This window comes from Spea bombifrons, chromosome 6 (assembly GCF_027358695.1).
Source record: "Spea bombifrons isolate aSpeBom1 chromosome 6, aSpeBom1.2.pri, whole genome shotgun sequence".
Taxonomy (NCBI): Eukaryota; Metazoa; Chordata; class Amphibia; order Anura; family Pelobatidae; genus Spea; species Spea bombifrons.
In genome coordinates this window covers 43,224,203-43,245,120 of record NC_071092.1, presented here as the reverse complement: position 1 = coordinate 43,245,120, position 20,918 = coordinate 43,224,203, and the positions used below count along the sequence as shown (strand labels likewise).

At 40.5% G+C, this 20,918-nt stretch overlaps 2 protein-coding genes and 6 non-coding genes across 8 annotated transcripts; 1 reads left to right on the top strand and 7 right to left on the bottom strand.

Annotated features, from left to right (window-relative positions):
• Positions 1 to 991: 991 nt before the first annotated feature.
• On the bottom strand, positions 992 to 14,158 carry ARMH1 (armadillo like helical domain containing 1). The gene is made up of 12 exons (XM_053469955.1): positions 14,138 to 14,158; positions 12,691 to 12,912; positions 11,950 to 12,018; positions 11,446 to 11,612; positions 10,002 to 10,198; positions 9,236 to 9,320; positions 4,388 to 4,510; positions 3,912 to 3,984; positions 3,188 to 3,317; positions 1,780 to 1,857; positions 1,192 to 1,273; positions 992 to 1,106 (listed from the first exon to the last, which is right to left on the bottom strand). Exons 2-12 carry the CDS (start codon positions 12,894 to 12,896, stop codon positions 1,087 to 1,089), a joined length of 1,230 nt encoding a protein of 409 aa, XP_053325930.1. The 5' UTR covers positions 12,897 to 12,912; positions 14,138 to 14,158; the 3' UTR covers positions 992 to 1,086.
• Positions 2,525 to 2,639, bottom strand: LOC128501047 (U5 spliceosomal RNA). The gene has a single exon (XR_008354987.1). It is a non-coding gene; the product is annotated as a U5 spliceosomal RNA (small nuclear RNA).
• LOC128501050 (U5 spliceosomal RNA) lies at positions 5,345 to 5,459 on the bottom strand. Its single transcript, XR_008354990.1, has one exon. It is a non-coding gene; the product is annotated as a U5 spliceosomal RNA (small nuclear RNA).
• LOC128501040 (U5 spliceosomal RNA) lies at positions 6,200 to 6,314 on the bottom strand. The gene has a single exon (XR_008354981.1). It is a non-coding gene; the product is annotated as a U5 spliceosomal RNA (small nuclear RNA).
• LOC128501044 (U5 spliceosomal RNA) lies at positions 7,063 to 7,177 on the bottom strand. Its single transcript, XR_008354984.1, has one exon. It is a non-coding gene; the product is annotated as a U5 spliceosomal RNA (small nuclear RNA).
• Positions 7,951 to 8,065, bottom strand: LOC128501041 (U5 spliceosomal RNA). The gene has a single exon (XR_008354982.1). It is a non-coding gene; the product is annotated as a U5 spliceosomal RNA (small nuclear RNA).
• LOC128501049 (U5 spliceosomal RNA) lies at positions 8,562 to 8,676 on the bottom strand. Its single transcript, XR_008354989.1, has one exon. It is a non-coding gene; the product is annotated as a U5 spliceosomal RNA (small nuclear RNA).
• TMEM53 (transmembrane protein 53) lies at positions 14,156 to 16,929 on the top strand. Its single transcript, XM_053469956.1, has 3 exons — positions 14,156 to 14,541; positions 15,141 to 15,244; positions 15,851 to 16,929. Exons 1-3 carry the CDS (start codon positions 14,487 to 14,489, stop codon positions 16,532 to 16,534), a joined length of 843 nt encoding a protein of 280 aa, XP_053325931.1. The 5' UTR covers positions 14,156 to 14,486; the 3' UTR covers positions 16,535 to 16,929.
• The last annotated feature ends 3,989 nt before the right edge of the window (positions 16,930 to 20,918 follow it).

Sequence of the window (20,918 nt, the reverse complement as noted above, 5' to 3'; positions counted from 1 at the left end):
TTCTTTTGATACAATTGTTTGACTGATTATGTTTTATGGCAGTATTGATTAAAAGTTATTTTTTATTTAAAGATAATGTTCCAATTATGATATAATCTAAGAGTTTTCCCCTATTAATTATTATATGGCACTACTAAATTAGTTACATTTGTATTGTTAGTGGGGGGGTTTGTGCCTTTTAATGCATTATGCAGCATACGCCTTGTGAAGATTGTTCCTTTAGTTTTGGGGTTACGTCAGCGTAACTCACGAGACCCTCATCTATGTGTGTCCGCATATTGGCTTGTAGTTTAAAGTCTGGCAAGTCTTTGAATGAAACGCAATTGGCATATAATGTGTCCGGGGGGGCTATAGTACGTGGCAGCAGTGTGTTGAAGGATCTGTGTTGTGGATCTAAGTTCTGACTAAAACAAGACCTTGAGTGTAAGGTGCAGTTGTTTCTCAGGTGATTTCAGAGAAAAACCTCATTGAGCAAACACAGTATATGCAAGACTAATACCGTTACAGGCAGATGTCTCATAAATTCTGAAAGTCCATCTTGTGAACAGTGCATCGACCTACTGTAGGGATCAGTAACTGTCTTAGCATAGGTGCCTCTCCTACCTCCATAACCCTTTTACAAAGAATAATAGTAAATGCACACAAGAAGATGGATTTATATGAATAAATTCATGGTTTATTTGTTTACATTAAAAAAGGTCTGATGTGGACTATAACACCCAACTCCAGCAGCCAGAGAAATCATGAGGGTGAGGAGGGTGATAGGATGCCTTCAAAAAGGGTCTGGATGTTTAGAAAAGCAGAACATACAGGGCAATAAGTGATAGAATAAACATTAACATTTTAGAGCTTCTTGATCCAAGAAGAAATCTGATTGCCTTTTGGAGTCAAGAAGGAATTTTGCTTGTAAGTGACAAAATACGAAAGTTTGGGATCAAAAGTAGAAAGGATGGACTTGTCTTTTTTTAACCTAAATTACAGGAATCAGGCACCATCCGTTCTCCAAAAAACAACCAAAAACAGACCATCAAGAAGTCTTCCCTTTCCACGGTACCACACTGCTGATTTTGTTGTGGTGCAATTAATTTATTCTGTAACCTCCTTTACTGCAAGACAAGTAGGAATCTGTTAGTATCTAATGTTATTAGACAAATGTATGTTCTAGTTCTTGCCTATGTTAAATATACTTACTCCCAGGGATATTGATTTGATTACATCTCAGTATGTCAGCTTGAACATTATCTAACTTCACATACAGGCCATCTGCATCATCCTAAAGAGACATCAAAGATGCGTCAACAAGTATAAAGATAATTATAAATATGCCTCTTAGTGATGTACCCGTTCCATTGCAAAAAAAAAACCCGGTGTGGAGCTAGGACTGCTCTCCATCCCTCTGATGGTATTTAATTCTTACCTAACCCTAAACCCAACCCGATTCCCTCCTGAACCACCCCACCACCCAGTATTAACATTAATTATTATTATTTTTAATCCTGGGTCTTGGTAACTGGAGAAATCAGCAGGAATATTTTACCAGTTGCTCTTTGTATCTAACCCTGTAAGTGCTGCTACTCCTAATGTAATGTCCAGATCTTACAGAGTCTTATATTGAGGACAGCCAGTGCAATGCATTTTTAAGGCAGTGGAATTAATCATAAAGGTTCTTCAGGCATTCTCACTAGCTGGCTAATGTATTGATTGCCTTGGTACATACGTAAGATCCTGAACTTATATGGAAAGGGTATTGCTCTTGAAAAGTTGAATTGAAGATATTACCAAAAGCATCTGGAACAGCTTATCCCCAACTGCTTTCCTCACTTGCTCTTCCACCACAGGGATTGACAACACAAAATACTGCAAAGAAAATGTCAGATTTCAGTTCATACTGTGGGGTCATTAACTCCCCAAAGACAGGCTTTTAACTACACTATATCACCAAACACATCCCTCCTAATTATTGAGTTTAGGTTTTTCAGCCACTTCCATTGTATACAGGTATATAAAAGCTGGTTGCTTAGTTCCAGTGAAGGAACTAATGTTAATGCTACATCTTACATAGATATTTTAGACAATTGTGTGCTTCCAGCTTTGTGCCCTGTTTCCTCTTCCAGTATGAATTCAATTAAACACCTTTGGGCAACATCAGTGCCTGACCCCACAAATGCTCTTTTGGGTTAATCAGGGCAAATTCCCACAGACGCACCACACAATCTCATAGAAAGCATTCTAAGAAGAGTGGAGGCTGTTATAGCTTCGGGTGGTCCGTGCTAATGCCCATAGTTTTGGAATGGGATGTTAAACTCATATAGGCAAGATGGTCAGGTATCAGCATACTTTTGATCATACAGTGTATCATTATATGGAAATAAGCAACAATATATAAAAAACATGAGATTTTTTGCTAAATAAACATCATAATGGACCCTTGTCTTCCTACTGGTATGCACTGTATCAACAGAAAGCTCTACAATGTACTTATTTTTTAAGAAGAACATCCATCTATCATTAATACCACCAAATAAGCCCAACAACTGCTGGGCCACCAAAAATTGAGTGAAACTCATGGTTGTTCCTCTCCACGGAAATCTTTAGTAAAAGGCGAAAGATTTATTCGGTCTGAAGAGAAACCAGAGTATAAACTGAATGCCGCGAGGTAACCGACCGGCCACAGGCAGCGCTCTTCAACGTTAAGGTGAGTTAAATAAATCTCACACGGAGATGTTATCTGATCACTGGAACCGTTTACACAGATAAACACAATTACACAGTGATAGGAACTATTCATTATTGGGCTTTTAACTGCTTAATAAAGAACTAAAGATGAGGTGGGACATTTCTCGGTGCATCATGGGTATTCAAATGAGGCAGCGGCTCCAGGGAACCTTCCGGCAGACTAAGTGACCGGGTAATGAGGTTGTTTATTTGAAAGCACACCATTAAAAAATAGATGCAGTCAGAAGAGGAATAACAGGAACGTCCCAAGAAAGACTATTACATTCAGTATTAATCTGTCTCATGACATTTCCTGGCTTTAACAGCTGCCATTATTTTTCCCTTTGGAAATCCAGGGACGATATTCCACTCATGTTCATGCCTCTGGACATCTCTTATCAAGACAGAGTAAAAAGAGTTAAGAGGCTCTGCTAGAAGGTTCAAAAGACACACGTTTATTCCTCTTCCTTACCTCTACTGCCAAGCTGGCTTGCCTCTGACTTTCTGTGTGGTCCTGATTTCCCATTACAAACAAGAGGTGATGTATCACTCGTAGCTGGATCAGCTCCTCGCACAACTCCGTGGACTCTCGAGCCAACGTACTAGTCACAGATGATTTTAATGTAGGTGAGAAAGTTAGACGTTATCCTGTAATTAAATCGCCATTCATGCAGCGGTGGCAAAGGCATTACGCTGACAAGTGCAACATTCTGTGAATGACCAACTCCACCGGTATGGCAAGAATGACCAGATCACCCCTTCAAACAGTGCTGTTTATAAAATACATGTCTCGAAGGACAGAATTATTTTAATACAACCCAGTTTCCATCTGAAAATGAATTCCCTGAGGTCCCGGAAGTATATGCAACGATGTACCTTTTTGTGCTCCGTAATAAAAGGTATCACCTTGAACTATACCAGACTCCAATACAGTCCACAAAATACAACTTCGATCAGCATTCCCTATGAGGGGGAGCAGTCTCTTTAAATATTTTTAGAAACACGTAATAACATTAGGGTGTATTTTGCAGTTATGCTCATTTCTACATAAACTGGAACAAAGATCAACGAAGGAGGATGAGGAGAAGCAAGAAAGCATAGTGAAAAAACACAATTACCCTCAACCCCACTAAAATGTATGCTTTGGGCATAGGGCACAAAGACGTGTCATGCCATTAAAATCATTAAGTTCTTACCCTATAGCTTTGGCAGCAGCTGCCTGTTGGATAAAAGTTGGTAGGGAGTCATTCATCTTAGGCACAGTTGGATCTATGCAACAAGAGAACATTTGATTCGTTATTTTTTGTTTTTATTTAATAACCAAGTATATATATATATATATATATATATATATATATATATATATATATATATATATATATATATATATTGATAGCATTTGTGTACTGTTTAAGGGTACACTACTATGTGTACCGTGCTATTGGATTGGTTAAGAACTGAACCCGTTTGGTGACCTGTCCATGGCATGGTAGTCTGCAGAAACGTGGAAAGAGAAGGTGATATATAGAGAAACACTCGGCAGAGCCCATGGGAGCTGCAAGGATTTTTATTTTCTGGATGCAACAAACAGATAAAAACAGAATGTAGTTCAACTGCAGAACTTTCTTCTATTTTGCTAAACACATGAAATCAACATATTTTTATTACATACCGTCCAAAATCTGTGGCCTTGGTTTATTGCTCTCCCTTTGGGATGGTCTCAGCAATTGTACGAGTCCTTTTAACAGATCCAGACGAACCTCTGTCCGCATTAGGTAGCTGATGAGCTGCAGGGCTGGGGAAAAAACAAACACTCTCGATTAATTGAGTTTTTGGGTTAGTACGGGAACTTACGATTATTGTCGTTGCTTAGGCTGATGTAGTACCCGCTATTGACTATGAGAACCAACTAGACACTCAACTTAGTAGTAATCTTAAAGGAAAAATAGGTCTAGCAGGAACAATCCAAAAACACAAGAAAAAAAAACATCTTCTAAATGGAGGGCATAATGTTCCCCAAAACCTGAACCTTTTTTCATATTTTTACCATGCGCTTGTTCATCTATGATCCCACTTTATCATCTTTAGTGTACCCCCACAATTTAATCTAAAACTATAAGGTATCAATTGAAGAAGAAAAAAACACTAAATGACAAGTGGTGTAACCCCCCAAAATAACTAAATCCGTTATTAAACATAAATTAAGCCAAGCAAATGTTGGACCTCATAAAATTGAGTGAAACTCGTGGTTTTCCTCTGTTCCCTAATCATGATCGAGCGTTTCCTAGCAAACCACAAAGCAAAGCCTCCTTAATGCGACACGTTAGGCGCCACATTTCTATAATGGCACCCAATGTGCAAGTTCCTGGAAAGAGTCCACACTGAACGGAGCTGTATGAGAGGAACTTCACAGAGCATTTGAGTTAATTTTCCACAAACAAGCACTGCAGGTAGTATCTGTATTTTAAGAAACCCTTAACAAACACAAACTTAATTAGTCAGGACCTTGCTGGGTGTCTTTGTTCCTACAGCTCATCCACTCAGAGGCCTAAAGAGCATGCACTGTAACACCAGAGAACATGCTTAATTCTTAAGAAGAACCTCCATCTACCTTTAATACCATCAAATAAGCCCAACAAATGCTGGGCCTCAAAAAATTGAATGAAACTCGTAGTCGTTCCTCGCCACGGAAATCTTTAGTAAAAGGCGAAAGATTTATTCGGATTGAAGAGAAACCAGAGTATTACCGGAACACCGCAAGGTAACCGACCGGCCACAGGCCGCACTCCTCAATTTTAAGGTGTGTTAAATAAATCTCACACGGAGCTGTTATCTGATCATTGGAACCGTTTACACAAATAAACACAATTACACAGTGATAGGAACTATTCTCTATTGGGCTTTCAACTGCTTAATAAAGAACTAAACATGAGGCGGGACAGTTCTCAGTGCATCATGGGTATTCAAATGAGGCAGCGCCTTATGGGAACCTTCGACCAGTAAGCGACCGGGTTATTTGAAATTGTTATTTGTGTTATAAAATTCTTGCAACATATAAAAGAAAATACAAAAATTTAATTACCTTCGCGTGCACGCAGCTTCCCCGCTGCTACACCCGCCAGAGATTCCTTGCACAAATTCTTCGGCATTAATGGGGTTCCGCGATGCCATTTTGTTGGATCCGGAACAGGCAGATGCTCTTTATAGAATTTACTATACCTGACAATTATCCTGGAGGACAGGCTTATACGCTTTTAGAGACCTATTTAAATCCGCTCATTTTGTTTATATATCGCCTGTTATAGATTCTGTTACGTGAACTCATTTTTTTTGCAGCCTGACAAATATTTACTGCTGCTCCTGCTTACAACTTAAGCATTTAATTACTAATCAAGAAAACCACCTTGCTAGAAGGCTTCCAGCAGGTAACCCAAGTTAAGTTAGTAGCAAACATGCTTCCATCTTTCATTAATACCATCAAACAAGCCCAACAGATGTTGGGCCTCAAAAAATTGAGTAAAACTCATGGTTGTTCCTCTCCACGGAAATCTTTAGTAAAAGGCGAAAGATTTATTCGGTCTGAAGAGAAACCAGAGTATAACCTGAATGCCGCCAAGTAACCGACCGACCATGGGCAGTGCTCTTCAATGTTAAGGTGCGTTAAATAAATCTCACACGGAGCTGTTAACTGATCACTGGAACTATCTACATTTCTTGGTGCATCATGGGTATTCAAATGAGGCAGCTGCTAAGGGGAACCATCCAACCGACTAAATGACCAGTTAATGAGATTGTTTATTTTAAACACTTTTTATGTGATAACTTTTGAAACACAAATTTAAACATTTTAAACACTTTTTATTTGTCTTGCAACATATAAAAGAAAATATGAAAACTGTAACACCCCACTTTTTACTTCTGGGTGCCCACAGCTTCCCCTGCTGCCAAGAATTCCTGGCACAAATTTATCAGGGTTCCATGATGACATTTTGGTGGATCCGGAACAAGCAGATGCTCTTTATTGGAATTCTCTCTGCCTCCGGATTATCTGAGACTTACTTAAACTTGCTTGTTTTCTTTATACGTTGTATGTTACAGGTCGTGTTACTCGAACACATTTGCCTTATAGTCTGTGATACTCAGACCGTTTCTGATTCCGAATTAAACTATTCACAGATCAAGTGGATTAAGTTGCTTGCCGGTCCTTTGCTTAGTTTTAGATTATCTGCATCATAGATTATTACAACAAAATTCACCTAAGTAAAGATGACAGAATAACCAATGCTTACCAACAACAACCTCACGCATACCGGTAGTCATACCATCTGACATTAATACCATCAAATAAGCCCAACAACTGCTGGGCCTCAAAAAATTGAGCAAAACTCATGGTTGTTCCTCTCCACGGAAATCTTTAGTAAAAGGCGAAAGATTTATTCGATCTGAAGAGAAACCAGAGTATAACCTGAATACCGCGAGGTAACCGACCGGCCACGGGCAGCGCTCCTCAATTTTAAGGTGTGTTAAATAAATCTCACACGGAGCTAACTGATCACTGGAACCGTTTACACAAATAAACACAATTACACAGTAATAGGAACTATTCTCTATTGGGCTTTCAACTGCTTAATAAAGAACTAAACATGAGGCGGGACAGTTCTCGGTGCATCATGGGTATTCAAATGAGGCAGCGCCTTAGGGGAACCTTCGACCACTAAGCGACCGGGTTATTTGGAAATTATTTGTTTTATAAAATTCTTGCAACATATAAAAGAAAATACAAAAATTTAATTACCTTCGCGTGCACGCAGCTTCGCCGCTGCTACACCCGCCAGAGATTCCGTGCACAAATTCTTCGGCATTCATGGGGTTCCGCGATGCCATTTTGTTGGATCCGGAACAGGCAGATGCTCTTTATAGAATTTACTATACCTGGCAATTATCCTGGAGGACAGGCTTATACGCTTTTAGAGACCTATTTAAATCCGCTCATTTTGTTTATATATCACCTGTTATAGATACTATTGCCTGAACTCTTTTTTTTTCGCAGCCTGACAAGTATTTACTGCCGCTCCTACTTACAATTTAAACATCTATTTACTAATCCAGAAGATCACCTTGCTTGCAGGCTTCCTGCTTGGGCATAGAGATCCTACATCATCGATATAACCAGCAGGCAAGCCACACTAAGTTAATACCGTGCATGTTTCCATCTTCCATTAATACCATCAAACAAGCCCAACAGCTGCTGGGCCTCCAAAAATTGAGTAAAACTCACAGTTGTTCCTCTCCACGGAAATCTTTAGTAAAAGGCGAAAGATTTATTCGGTCTGAAGAGAAACCAGAGTATAACCTGAACGCCGCAAGGTAACCGACCGGCAACAGGCAGCGCTCTTCAATGTTAAGGTGTGTTAAATAAATCTCACACGGAGCTGTTAACTGATCACTGGAACTATTTACATTTATTGGTGCACCATGGGTATTCAAATGAGGCAGCTGCTGAGGGGAACCATCCAACCAACTAAATGACCGGTTAATGAGATTGTTTATTTGAAACACTTTTTATGTGTTAACTTTTGAAACACAAATTTAAACATTTTAAACACTTTATATTTGTCTTGCAACATATAAAAGAAAATATGAAAACTGTAACACCCCACTGATTCCGAATTAAACTATTCACAGATCAAGTGGATTATGTTGCTTGCCGGCCCTTTGCTTAGTCTTAGATTATCTGCATCATAGATTATTACAACAAAATTTACCTAACAAAATAACCAATACTTACCAACAACAATCTCATGCATACCAGTAATCATACCATCTGACATTAACACCATCAAATAAGCCCAACAACTGCTAGGCCTCAAAAAATTTAGCAAAACTCATGGTTGTTCCTCTCCACGGAAATCTTTAGTAAAAGGCGAAAGATTTATTCGGTCTGAAGAGAAACCAGAGTATAACCTAAACACAGCGAGGTAACTGACCGGCCACGGGCAGTGCTCTTCAATGTTAAGGTGTGTTAAATAAATCTCACACGGAGATGTTATCTGATCACCGGAACCATTTACACAAATAAACACAATTACACAATAATAGGAACTATTTACTATTGTGCTGTTTTCAACGTCTTAATAAACTAAACATACAGCGGGACATTTCTCGGTGCATCATGGGTATTCAAATGAAACAGCTGCTAAGGGGAACCTTCCAGCAGACTTATGAGATGTCTCACACAATGACGTGATTACGCAAACTTCCTTTATGAACAAAAGTCTCGTGTTTACAATGAGGCTCCATTCACATTCACATCTCTCTGATGCCCCCATGATGGGCAACAACTTAGACCGTGCTGCGATCTCAGATCCGATATTCTCCCTCTCATAATTTAAGTTAAATGCACCGTATCCTTGGTAACCACAATCTGTGCCGGAACCTCACAGATCATCTACTGCACCAAATACATACATTATAAAGAAATTGCCCCAACTATGATATTCATTAATAATAAATTCCTTACCTTCATACTGTATCTCCAGATGCATTGACCGCAGCACTCCCAGGAGAGGATCCACAATACTCGGGTGAGCATTACCTACAGTCACCTAAAGGAGAGATGATGGACATAAAGGTGCAGTCTTGGAGTAACGCTGGTATCAGAAGGCAAATGGCTTATAAGGCCACAGGCACATAGTTCATCTCTACGGAATAGGGATCCGTTGGAAATGACCTTTTGTTCTACTAAATCCAAAACTAAAAACATGTAGCTGCCGCTGAGTGGAGAGACATAATGGCTGCCAGCTGGCAAACATATTGAAGCCCCTTTTATGCTCCCCTGGACTGAAGACTCTATCTTCTTTTAGATCAATATGGCCATTTCCAGTTTCCTAACCAGTTTACCCAAAGTCAGAGCTAGGAAAGTCCACACGTACTTTTAAGTAATAAAGCTTCACTTCCATCTCTAGTTTAATTTCCCCTTTTACTATGGACCCAAAAGTTTGCAACATTTTCGCTTCCTAAAATTGTTTTGGTATGGTTACCACAGATATGGGTGGTCAGGCAGTAGCTCGATTGCAACAGGACAACAATGAGCTCATTTACATTTCTTTAAATCATCAGATTAATAGAACCTAGTGTTGACGCTCCTTTAAATTTACCCTGGAATAGTCAGAGATACAGATCCACGCCTTAAAGTATTTTTGCTGTAAAACCTTTTTTTTCAGCAGGATTGTTTGCTTTCGTATTAGAACGTGGGATATTTTGTGACATTCGGGGGTATTTCTTACCTGTACAGTCCTCAGGGTCTGGAGCGCTAGCTGCAGGGCTTTTGGTGAAGCACAGGGGAGAAGCACAATCAATCCTTTGTAAACTTGGTTCTGATACTTGGGGTTTCCTTTAGCCAATAATTCCAATAATATTTGGGCCTGTTCTTGTGTTTCTTCCATCTTAGATCCAGCCAGACATTCGGCAACAGCCTTTACACCTTTTACAAGAAAATATACAAATGTATTTAAAAAACAACAACAAAGTAAATGTACGTTGTGCCCAGAATTGTGTCCAGAATTGTGTCCTTTGCAGTATATAATTTAAAGAAATGTAGAATTTGACGGATCAGACCCACTCGGCTCGTTTAATCTGCAGCCTCAGACCTAAAGCGGTCCTTGGTTTCTACTTAAATTTAAAGACAGACGTTCCCAAGGATAGTAAGACCTGATTACTGGGGTGACAATACAATGCATATTACGCAGGGCAACAGTGATTCCTAATACAGCTTTAACATTTAACATTTCGCTAAGGGTTATAAACAGAAGGAAACATAGAATTTGACAGCAGATAAGAATCATGCGGACCATCTAGTCTGCCTGATTTTTTTCTGCTTCTTTAACTAGACATACATTTCATATACATGGCACAAACAGTTTCACCGTGTATATACCGGCATAACGTGTGTGCGATCAACACCTCACATCATAAACACTCAACTACCCTACTGTGTTGCAGGGCCATCATTTATACATTATTCTGTAACATATTGTAAAGAAGCGCTAGACTGTAAGCTCACCAGAGGCGGGCCATCTTCTCCTTTTGTATCAGTTTGTTATTGTATGTGATTTTAATATTATTTTAGTGGCAACAGCGCTATGGAATCTGCAGGCGCTATGTAAAAAAAACGGGACACCAGGTCCCCTTCTTCATTTTCTTCGGGGGTCGCACTCCTGAAGGATATGCAGCCCCTTCCTTCCCTCCCTCCCTAGCTGTAAGGCCTGCAGATCTTTAGGGCCCTCCAGGCAGGGGTTTGGACCACTGAAATACCCATTTAGAGGAGGGGTGACCATAAAATGCATACCAGGCAGGGGCAGCAACAATTTTAATATAGCTGGGAGTATACATAGGCATCTCTTGCACGTATGGTTGAGCTGGCCTGTATACAGCAAAAGTGATACCATATACCAGTGAGATGCTTCTCAAGTTGTGTCCCCACATTAACTTCTATGCAGAGCCAGCTCAGGACTAACTCCGGAGTTAATGAGTACACCCTAGTAAGTGGTCAACGGAAAACCCTGAGAGGTAGGAAACCACTATATATATTTTTTTTATATGGTTCAGATGAATAAAATGTGTGATTTCAAGCTTTTATATATATATCTATATATATATATTTATTTTCTGCATTTTGTATTTACTGTAAACGCTATTACAGAATACTATATAATGACACTAGCTGCTCACCGTAGCTCTCACACACCATCTCCTTGTATTTGCGGCCCGATTTGGCCAAAGTCTGCAGGAGTTTCAGAGCTTCCATCTTATGGTGTTCTGTTAGTTGTTGTAGACCCAGAATTTCTAGCAGAGTCATGATGCCTCCAACCTCCATAAATTCAATCTTATAGCAACTTCTGAAAGGTGACATTAAAACAGTGATTTATTTTAATGAGCTTTTTGCGCATGGGCTCATTTTAGGACCCAAATTCTTTTGTACCCTGCAAACAGTAAAGAGGGACATAAGTATCACATGGTTCTACAGCCACAGTCACAATAATTCGTATAAAAACCATGCATATGAACTAAGTTAATTTATAAATGCTCATCACTTGCCCTGGAGGTGGAAGCGCTCGCGCCTCGGGGTTAAACTTTGAGAGTTTGTTATTTCAACTCGAGTGCAAATCCAATGTTTAGTGAATAAATAAAACAGGAAAGGAAGGGATTCGGAAGATTCCAGTTGATTTGATTTACCCGCTGGATGCTGACAGAAATATGGAGATCGATTGGAGAATCTCACTTAGACACGTTCCAAACATATATCTGATTAACAAATGAAGGAAGTCAATAATCAGAAACATAGCATACCCCCTGTACACGCCACCCCTACTAATGCAGAAAGTGTCATGACAGAAATTGTCGGGGGGCTTCCCAGAAGGTTACGTTGAGGGTCCCTTCTCTCCATGAGCCTGTAATCTCTGCAACTCTCCTGGTTTGACCTGGAGTCTCTGAGTGAACTGCTGCTTTCCTGGGTCTCCAGGTCCACTTCCCTTCTTACTCCCTGTCTATTTAAAGCTATGAGTCTAGCCCCGCCTCAACATGGGTCTTGCCACACCTTCTCCCAAAGCCACTCCCTGAGAACTCCACATAACCTATCCTGGGAAGGCCCCGGGTATGCTAGCAAATAATAGTTACAGAAGACCCACCTGTTCCAAGGGGCTGCAAAGGACTATGTCACCCCCTGTCTTAAATATAAGAGGACTATGTCACCCCCTGTCTTATATATAAGAGGACTATGTCACCCCCTGTCTTATATATGAGGACTATGTCACCCCCCTGTCTTATATATAAGAGGACTGTGTCACCCCTGTCTTATTTATAATATATATATATATATATAATGTGTATTCAGTATCTTCAATGTTGGTGGTATTTTTGGGTCCATGTAATCAACCACCTGGAAGAATATTGGGTTTAAACAATAATGAAGGATACGATAGCCTTAGCCATGTAATTAGTCGAGCCAAGAACAAGCTGCCCCCCTGCGAGAATTCCTGCTCCAGCTCCGGTGCGGTCTTCCCTTTGTTCAAGGCGATGAAGTTGCCCAGGATGCGGCTTCTGATGGTTTTGTTCCCATTGTCCCATTCCTCAAAGAACTCCATCAGCCGGCCGATCGCCTCCTGTTCCTTGATCGAGGACATCCTGAGATCCTCACCGCTGCTACAGAAACAGGAGAGGAAAGTCGGCACTTTGGGCCATATATTTAGAAAGGTCATTTCTTGTCCAAAGTGCTAAATGTTGTGCAATCAGTAGGGCATTTCCATGGTTACTGCTCCACATTTAGAATCATAAAAGCATAAAATCAGAACCATTCGGCCTTATCTAGTCTGCTCATTATTCTTGATGTAAAGACTTAATCAGTGGTTGGTCTCGTCTTAGATTCAGGAGCCATATGCCTACCCCGTGCATGTTTAAATTACCCCCACTGTGTTAACATCTACCACTTCTGCTAGGAGGCTGTTCCACTTATCTATCACTCAATAAAGTAACACCTCCTTGCATTATATGTATTTAGTATGGACTAGGAACATGCATTCAATCAGAATTCCATCCTAATGCCCCCTTGGACCTCCCAGCATGAACACCTGGGACACTCCATGCGCGCTTAAAATATTTTACTAAAAAGTCCTTTGCTCAATAGACACGTTAGCATCAATGTTTGGACGTAGAAGAGTACTTTTAAGGTTAAAGATGCAGCACTGGCTGAGAACCATAGGAGTTGCAGTTCCTACAAATAACTGTGGGCAGCCAATAAACCAGTGGAGAATATAGTTAAATGTATTAGTAGTAATATATATATAGTGTGTATGATGGAGAGCGGTCACCACAATGGAATATATTAATGGTGCAGGATAAAAACAGCAGATCATAGGCCTTGATGTAATGTAAGGGAGTTTTACATCACTGAGTGGGTAGATAAGAGGAATGGCCTTCCAGCAGAGGCGGTAGAGGTTAATACAGTGGGATAAACATGAATGGGATAAGCATATGGCTCCTGAATCTAAGACAAGACCAACGGCTGATTGCGGTCTAAAGTCACATCAGTACATCAATAGGAACGAATGTGTTTTACAGGGTATTTGCTGCTTAAACATACAAAGTCCACGTTTGCTTCCATTACCTGACAAACAGTACAACCAGGAGCTGTCATAATAATAATGATAATAATAATAACAGTAATAATAAGAGGAAAGAGGTGAACTGGATACAATACTAAATAACCCCTGAGTGGTAGCTATGGCAACGGTGTGCACAAAAGTTGCCTTATAACCAAATAAATCCAACTCTACAAGTTTGTACCCCTCACCCCTCACAGATGTGCCCCTCGGCGATTATGATGACCCCAAATCACATCATCAACCCAAGTTCCCCTCACACTCACCTCTTATCCAAAAATAGTACCGCTGGCACGTTCGACTTGCTTGACAGTCTCAGCAGCCAATCATAGGCGTCCGCTGTGCCGAATGGGCGGGATTTCCTTTTTCACTACAATTCTTACGGGTGAACTGGCGGACATGTCGCTAGGCGACGGTATCTAATGACTCACTGGTAACTAAGGCCCAAGACTTCTCGGAGAAGGCGTGGTTGAAGAGGCCATGATCAGCTGATGGGCTCTGTGGTTTCTGATTGGCTAACAGGGCGAGAGTGCGCTTCCGGAGGGCGAAGGTGGTAAGGGCAAGAGTTGCAGATGGTCTGAGTACAGGGCAGCGGAGAAGAGTTTGGATTTCAACATGGGGGACCTGGACCTGGATTATACCATCGTGTTCCCCGAGCCAGCCCTGCAAGGTAATAACAGTTGCCAAGGAAACCGTGATCACCAAATTACCGGAACCCTGAGGGAGAGAGGAGAGGAGAGGAGAGGAGAGGAGAGGAGAGGAGAGGAGAGAGAAAGAAAGAAAGAAAGGGGTGAGAGAGAGGAGGGATGTGATAAAAACATTTAATATCTAAAAGGGACTTAACAGTACAGGAGAAAAGTTTATGTATAAGTAGAAGAAATGTTGGAACAAGAGCTCATGATCTAACACTAGAGGGTCAGGGGCTTGGAGGTAATGTAAGGAAGTTTTACTTTACTGAGTGGGTGATAGATAAATGGATCAGCCTCCCAGCAGCAGTGTTGGAGGTTAACACAGTAAGGGAATTTCATGATGCATGGGATAGGCTCCTGAATCAATATATTAACAATATTTGTGTTAAGGAGTTTTCTTTATGTATAGAATAGGACTTCAACAAGGAAACACTTTTTTTTAACAAAAAAGAGGAAGTTGAAACCGAATGTAAAATATATTTAAAACACGTTCTTTGTTTTCTGCCTGATATCCCTGTTCTGGAATAAAACAATAATATATATATTTCTTTTTAAGTTATTATTCTTTTTTATTTTTCAGAGTCTCCCTGGGGGAAGCATCGGGAGCCCGTGGTGATCATGCTTGGGTGGGGAGGCTGTAAAGATCAGTACCTGGCGAAGTATAGCACCATCTATCACGATCAGGTAAGTAAAGCCAGGAATTAAACCCTTTAAACTAAATGACCCTCTGAAGACAGATAAATAGAACGATTCCGGATGTACTGTATTTGCCCCCCCCCCAAATTTCAATATTAATTTAGGAAAAAAAGAAAAAGTCTGTATATAAGACTACCCTGTAGGAAAAATGTTTTACTAGTATTTTTAAAAAAAATAAAAACTATGATTGAGAAAAACATTTTTTTTGTTTTTATTTCCTTTTATTTGTCCACCTGCCCCCCAGACTTGCCGTTCTGCCCCCAGATATGCCTTATGCCTCCCTGATATGCCACCCTGCCTCCCTGATATGTCTTTTAACCCCCCATATGCCACTCTGCCTAGAGATAAGCCTTTTAACCCCCTATATGCCACTCTTTTTCATGAATTCCACAAATTTCTTCACTCAAGAAAATACAAACTTATATTGTTCAAAATGGCGTGTTCTTGCTTTCTTTTTTGCTACTAAATAAAAAAATCTCATTAAAATATAATAATAATAATAATAATAATATAAATATATAATAATATAACTATTTATGGAGTAAAAGAGTATTTCCTGCATCTACTAAACACTTCCTTTTTTTTTTTTGGCAGGGTTGCATTGTCATCAGATACACGGCAGCCTGGAAGACCGTCTTCATCACCGAGTCTTTTGGTGTCAGCTCTCTCCGGGAAGAGGCAAAGAAGCTCCTGGAGTTGCTGTTTGATTACGAGATTGAAAGCTGCCCCCTGGTGTTCCATGTTTTCAGCAACGGCGGCTTCATGCTGTATCGCTATATTGTAGAGCTGCTACACTCCAATCAACACCTGCGCAAACTGCGCGTCGTGGGAACCATCTTTGACAGCGCCCCGGGGAACCGCAACGTGCGCGGGTCAGTAAAAGCCCTGGACGCTGTCCTCAAGCCCGCCACTAACGTTGTGTTCCGCTTCCTGGCTTTAGCAGCATTCGCTCTTATGGTTATAGTACTGCGGATCCTCTTGTACCCACTGACGAGGTTCTTCCACGAGAATCACTACGACGCCATGAAAAGTGATCCATCCACTTGGCCGCAGCTTTATCTGTACTCCAGGGCCGACGCCATGATCTCCTGTCTCGACGTGGAGAACATGATCGCTTTACGTAGGAAGAAACGTCTTCCCACTGAGTCCTTTGACTTTGAAAAGTCAGAGCATGTCAGCCATTACCGCAGGTACCCCCAGAAGTACTCTGACATGTGCATCACTTTCCTCAATGACTGCATCAGAAAAGCTATGGGCTCCACGTTCAAGAGTGATTGATCAGCTCATCAAGTTGAAGAACCTGGTGGGGGGGGCCCTCTGATTAAAATCTTCATGGTTTATATATCTTATCTAAATTATGGAAAATTGAACCCAATTCCAATGCAATTAAAGGAGATACATAGATTGGATCGTATAGATGCGTTAAACATCTAAAAGATGTATTTTCAGACCCCGTATTAAACACATCAAGTGTGTTTAATATCTGCAGATTACTGCACAGCTACAGATCCTGAAATCATCCAAATCTTTGGGTTTATGTAAAAAGAATACATACATGGCGGACATAGCAATGATATTCTAGTGCAATAAAACTGAACGGTGTTAAGGGCTCTTATTGAACAAAGTCTTTTGCGGTGTTAGCAGCTGTGAATTAAAATACCATTTTATTACGATGCTTCTTCTTCATTTTCTAGTGAATTGTTTTTCTAAATGCTGCCCTTGTTTAATCCAGCTGTTGTTGAACTACATTTCCCATAATCCTCAGACACTTAAGTGGGATACATTTAACTGAGAATCATGGGACTTCTAGTTCAGCAACAGTTTAGAAAGATACTATAAAGCTACACAAGTAGGTTAAATATTGCAACAGTGCCACTTGTTGGATAACATTTTTAGGTGTATTATATTAGTGCCATATATTGGTCGCCTTTGAGCATGTACCTTTAATTCCATCCATTACTACACATCGATGCTCAGAAAGAAACAAATAAATTCATAAAAGCTACGAATAAGAGACTGTCATTTTTTTAAAAGTATTTTCCTTATTTGGTTAATTTTAACACATGATTGAAGCGCTTAGTCTGTTGTTTTTTCTTTAGAGCCAGAGTTACCTTAAAGTGGTGCACAGCTTGTCTTGGGTTTGAAGGAAAATCCTCATTTGATCACTGAGTTGCCATAGAATGATTTGTATATTATTTTATATAATTGTGTATTATACTCTTTTCCCCTTAGAAGCCAAGTGAAGATATGCGGCCCCTCACTGCAAAAAACATATGAGATATTTTCATGTATAAAATAATTGGATATTCCTGTTACTTGGTCACCCCTGCTCAGAGAATAATTTGCACATTTCAGAGTTTTCCCAACAAAGGATGTGAAAACCCTGGCTTCTGAAGTGCTCGTAGTCATGTGACATCATACTCGAGTCAATGAACATCTTGTATAAGTTTACAAAGACCCTTCTCTAAGTTTGCAGGGAGGTAGAGAAGGATATTTGCAGAATATGTACCCCGTGGGTCCTCCTAAACTCTGCAAGTGATAAGTCACTAAACCCTAAAGGCTAAAGATGTTTTGTAATACGTACTTTCACCACAAGGTGGCAGCACTTCAGTGCTTTGACAGTAAAGTTGCAAAATATACACACATTTTGTTGTAGTTAAAGGGAGATTGCAGGTTTTATATGTATATAAAGGCTGCCAGTATTGTATACTGTGCAAAAATAAATACAAAATATCACCTGATCCAGATCTGTTTTTGTAAACAGAAAAAAATAGAGCCGGGAGTCTGCTGCATTCGCTTAGAGCCCCGTTCGTACATATAAAATATTATCTCAAGCTATCAACTTACATTTCTTTACCAATATCATAGATCCTGAAGCCTGGAAAAAAAGACACCTCTAGAGATTTCATTTGTTTGCTTGATATCTACCAGTTTCTCAAACATCAGTATGAAGCTTTGTAAAATATTTATGAGACTAGAAGAAAGATCTAAACTTTTCAATTAATGTGCGTTTGCTTACTCTCCAGCGATTGTCAAGGTGATTTATGAATGAAGGGCTTGTAACACACTATACCCCAAGGACCTGTTGTTGGTCAGGTTAGTGCAGTTAACCCCGGCGTTTGTCACAGTATCGGTTATGTGGCAAAGGAACGTGTGCTAATTGCAGGATGCATCTGTTGCAAGTTGTAGAATCCAGAGAGCAATTGTATATTTGTTGAGTCTGGAGTGTGTGTCCCACCACTAAAAACAAGCAGAAAGAGTGGACTATCAGCTTTTGTTGCCAATTTCAAAAGGAGAGGGCAATGGGGGTGCTTCTGGGATACTCTGATACTTCAGATTAGTATATTGAGCACTGGGAACATTGTATTTCCAATATGTTTTGGTCCATGATGATACTGGGACGAGTGGCTGGGTTTGCCAAATGAAGAGGGTCAGACCTTCAGCCACTTTGCAAAGAAGGAAAAACCCGAATTCCCAATCCCAAGGCTCTGAAAAAGAAAAGGTTCTTGGGCCTGACTCCACTGTAGGTTTCCACCGCACCAGGGGTGTATTATCTGCAATACTCAGGGGTGCCTAGTCTGCTAATAGATAATGTGGTCAACGCACTGCCATCCGCTATGTTGTGTAATCTATTGGTGCCAAGAGGGCACTCAGATTCTGAGGTTAGTTGACCGTGACACAACCTTTGATCATTTGCATCTGCATCTGTTTGGCTTATGGGAAATGTTTTTTTCATTGACCTGGACTTGGACTATCCCTTTGTCTTATCCTTGTGTTCCATGCCTTCTCGTTGTCCCGCCCGTCTTGCCCGACCCATCTCAGTCTCCAGCCATCTTCCAAACCCCGTCTCAATTTCCTATTGTGCTGTCATCCGCCAGTCCTTGTTCCAGCCTCGCTCATTAGCCAGCCCTCGTCTACCTACCCGCTGAACCTTGTAAGCAGATGCCGTCAAGAGCTAGGGCTGGAGCAGACCAAGGTGCCCTACTTAACCAGACAGTTTCTGGGTTCTGAACAAGCATCTGTCCCTCCACAGACACCCACCTGACCCGTGGTCCGCGGTCATGATACCAGGTGTCATTCTTGCTGCAATCCCGTAACCTTGGTTACCGTTGATTGTCTATGCTGATTTGTATGATTGATTTGTTGTGTTTTTATGTTCATGAGTACTGTTTTTAACCCCTTGACTGCTAACGACGGCATGGTGCCGTCGCTAGCAGTCCCAGTCAGGTGCTAACGACGGCACCATGCCGTCGCTAGCACTCTCCTACCTTGATGGGGGTCTGTGGACCCCCATCACCACCTAACCCGGCGATCTGCCCCTCATTTTGAAGGGCATCACTGGGACCACCCGATCCGGCCGGTGACGTCGCGCGTAATGACGCGATGACGTCACCGCGCAACTTTATTGAAAACTGACAATTGTCAGTTTTCACGGTATGGGGGCATGCTGCTTAGATGCCTGCATCTCAGGCATCTGAGCAGCTACAGACCCCCAACATATACCGTTGGAAAGGTAATCGCCTCACCTTTCCAACAGTATAATGCTTGTAAAAAAATAATAAAAAATATTATGTTAAAAAAATAAAAATGTACAAAAAAAGTTAAAAAAATGATTTGGGGGTCTCTAAAGGCAGATAAATAAAGATCAAAATTGCCTAGAGACCCCCAAATTAAATTATCTAAACATAAACTGGTTTAACTTTAAAAAAAAAAAAAAAAGTTTAAGTATTCTAGCTAAATGATCACTGTGGTAGCCAATGTTACCACAGTGATCATTCAGCTATAAAAAGTCACATTCCCTTTTTAAAAATGACCGATACTAAATTTTAACCCCATGATCCCTTTGATCGTGGGGTTAAATTTAGCCAATGGTAGAGGAAGGCAATTTTTGAAATCCAGATGAACTGCAAAAATCAGCCGTATAGCCTGTAGTACGTAAGTTAACCATGTCATCCCTGGAGCCCCTTGCATTTTTACTGCAAAACTTATTTTTGCTGTAAAAGTGATTTTTTTCTCCCTTTACGATCATCTCTTTGGGATTGTAAGGGGAAAGAATGGTGTGTGTGCTTCTGCGAGTGAATGTTTGGAAAGTATGGTGTGTGCTTCTGCGAGTGAATGGAGATATGAAAAGCGTGTGAATGGTCAGTAATTAGGGTTGAAGCCTTGACGTGGCATTACTGCTCACGTAAGAAGTTAAATTATGGCACAAAAAGTACATATTTTCAAAAACTACACCCCTCGGCGCATCAAATGAGGGGCTGCGTGTGTTTCTAGGACAAACCTGGAGTGCGCAAGACACAAATGAACATGTCGCTATGGTTAGAAAAAACATATTTTCTAGCCAAAGCGACATATTCCATCATTATTTGTGCACTCAACTTTTGTCCTAGAAATACATGTAACCCCTCATTTGAAGCTCCAAGGGGTGTAGTTTCTTGAAATGTGTACTTTATGTACCCTAATTTAACTTCCCAGATGTCTAGACCACCTTAACTTCAGATATGGCAGATTGGAGAATCTTGTTAAAAAATTGTCTTAAAACATTTAGGGGTGATGCCTGCATTTAGACAGCTCTAGACAGCTGGGAAGTTAAATTATGGTACATAAAGTATATATTTTCAGAAACTACACCCCTTGGCGCATCAAATGAGGGGCTGCATGT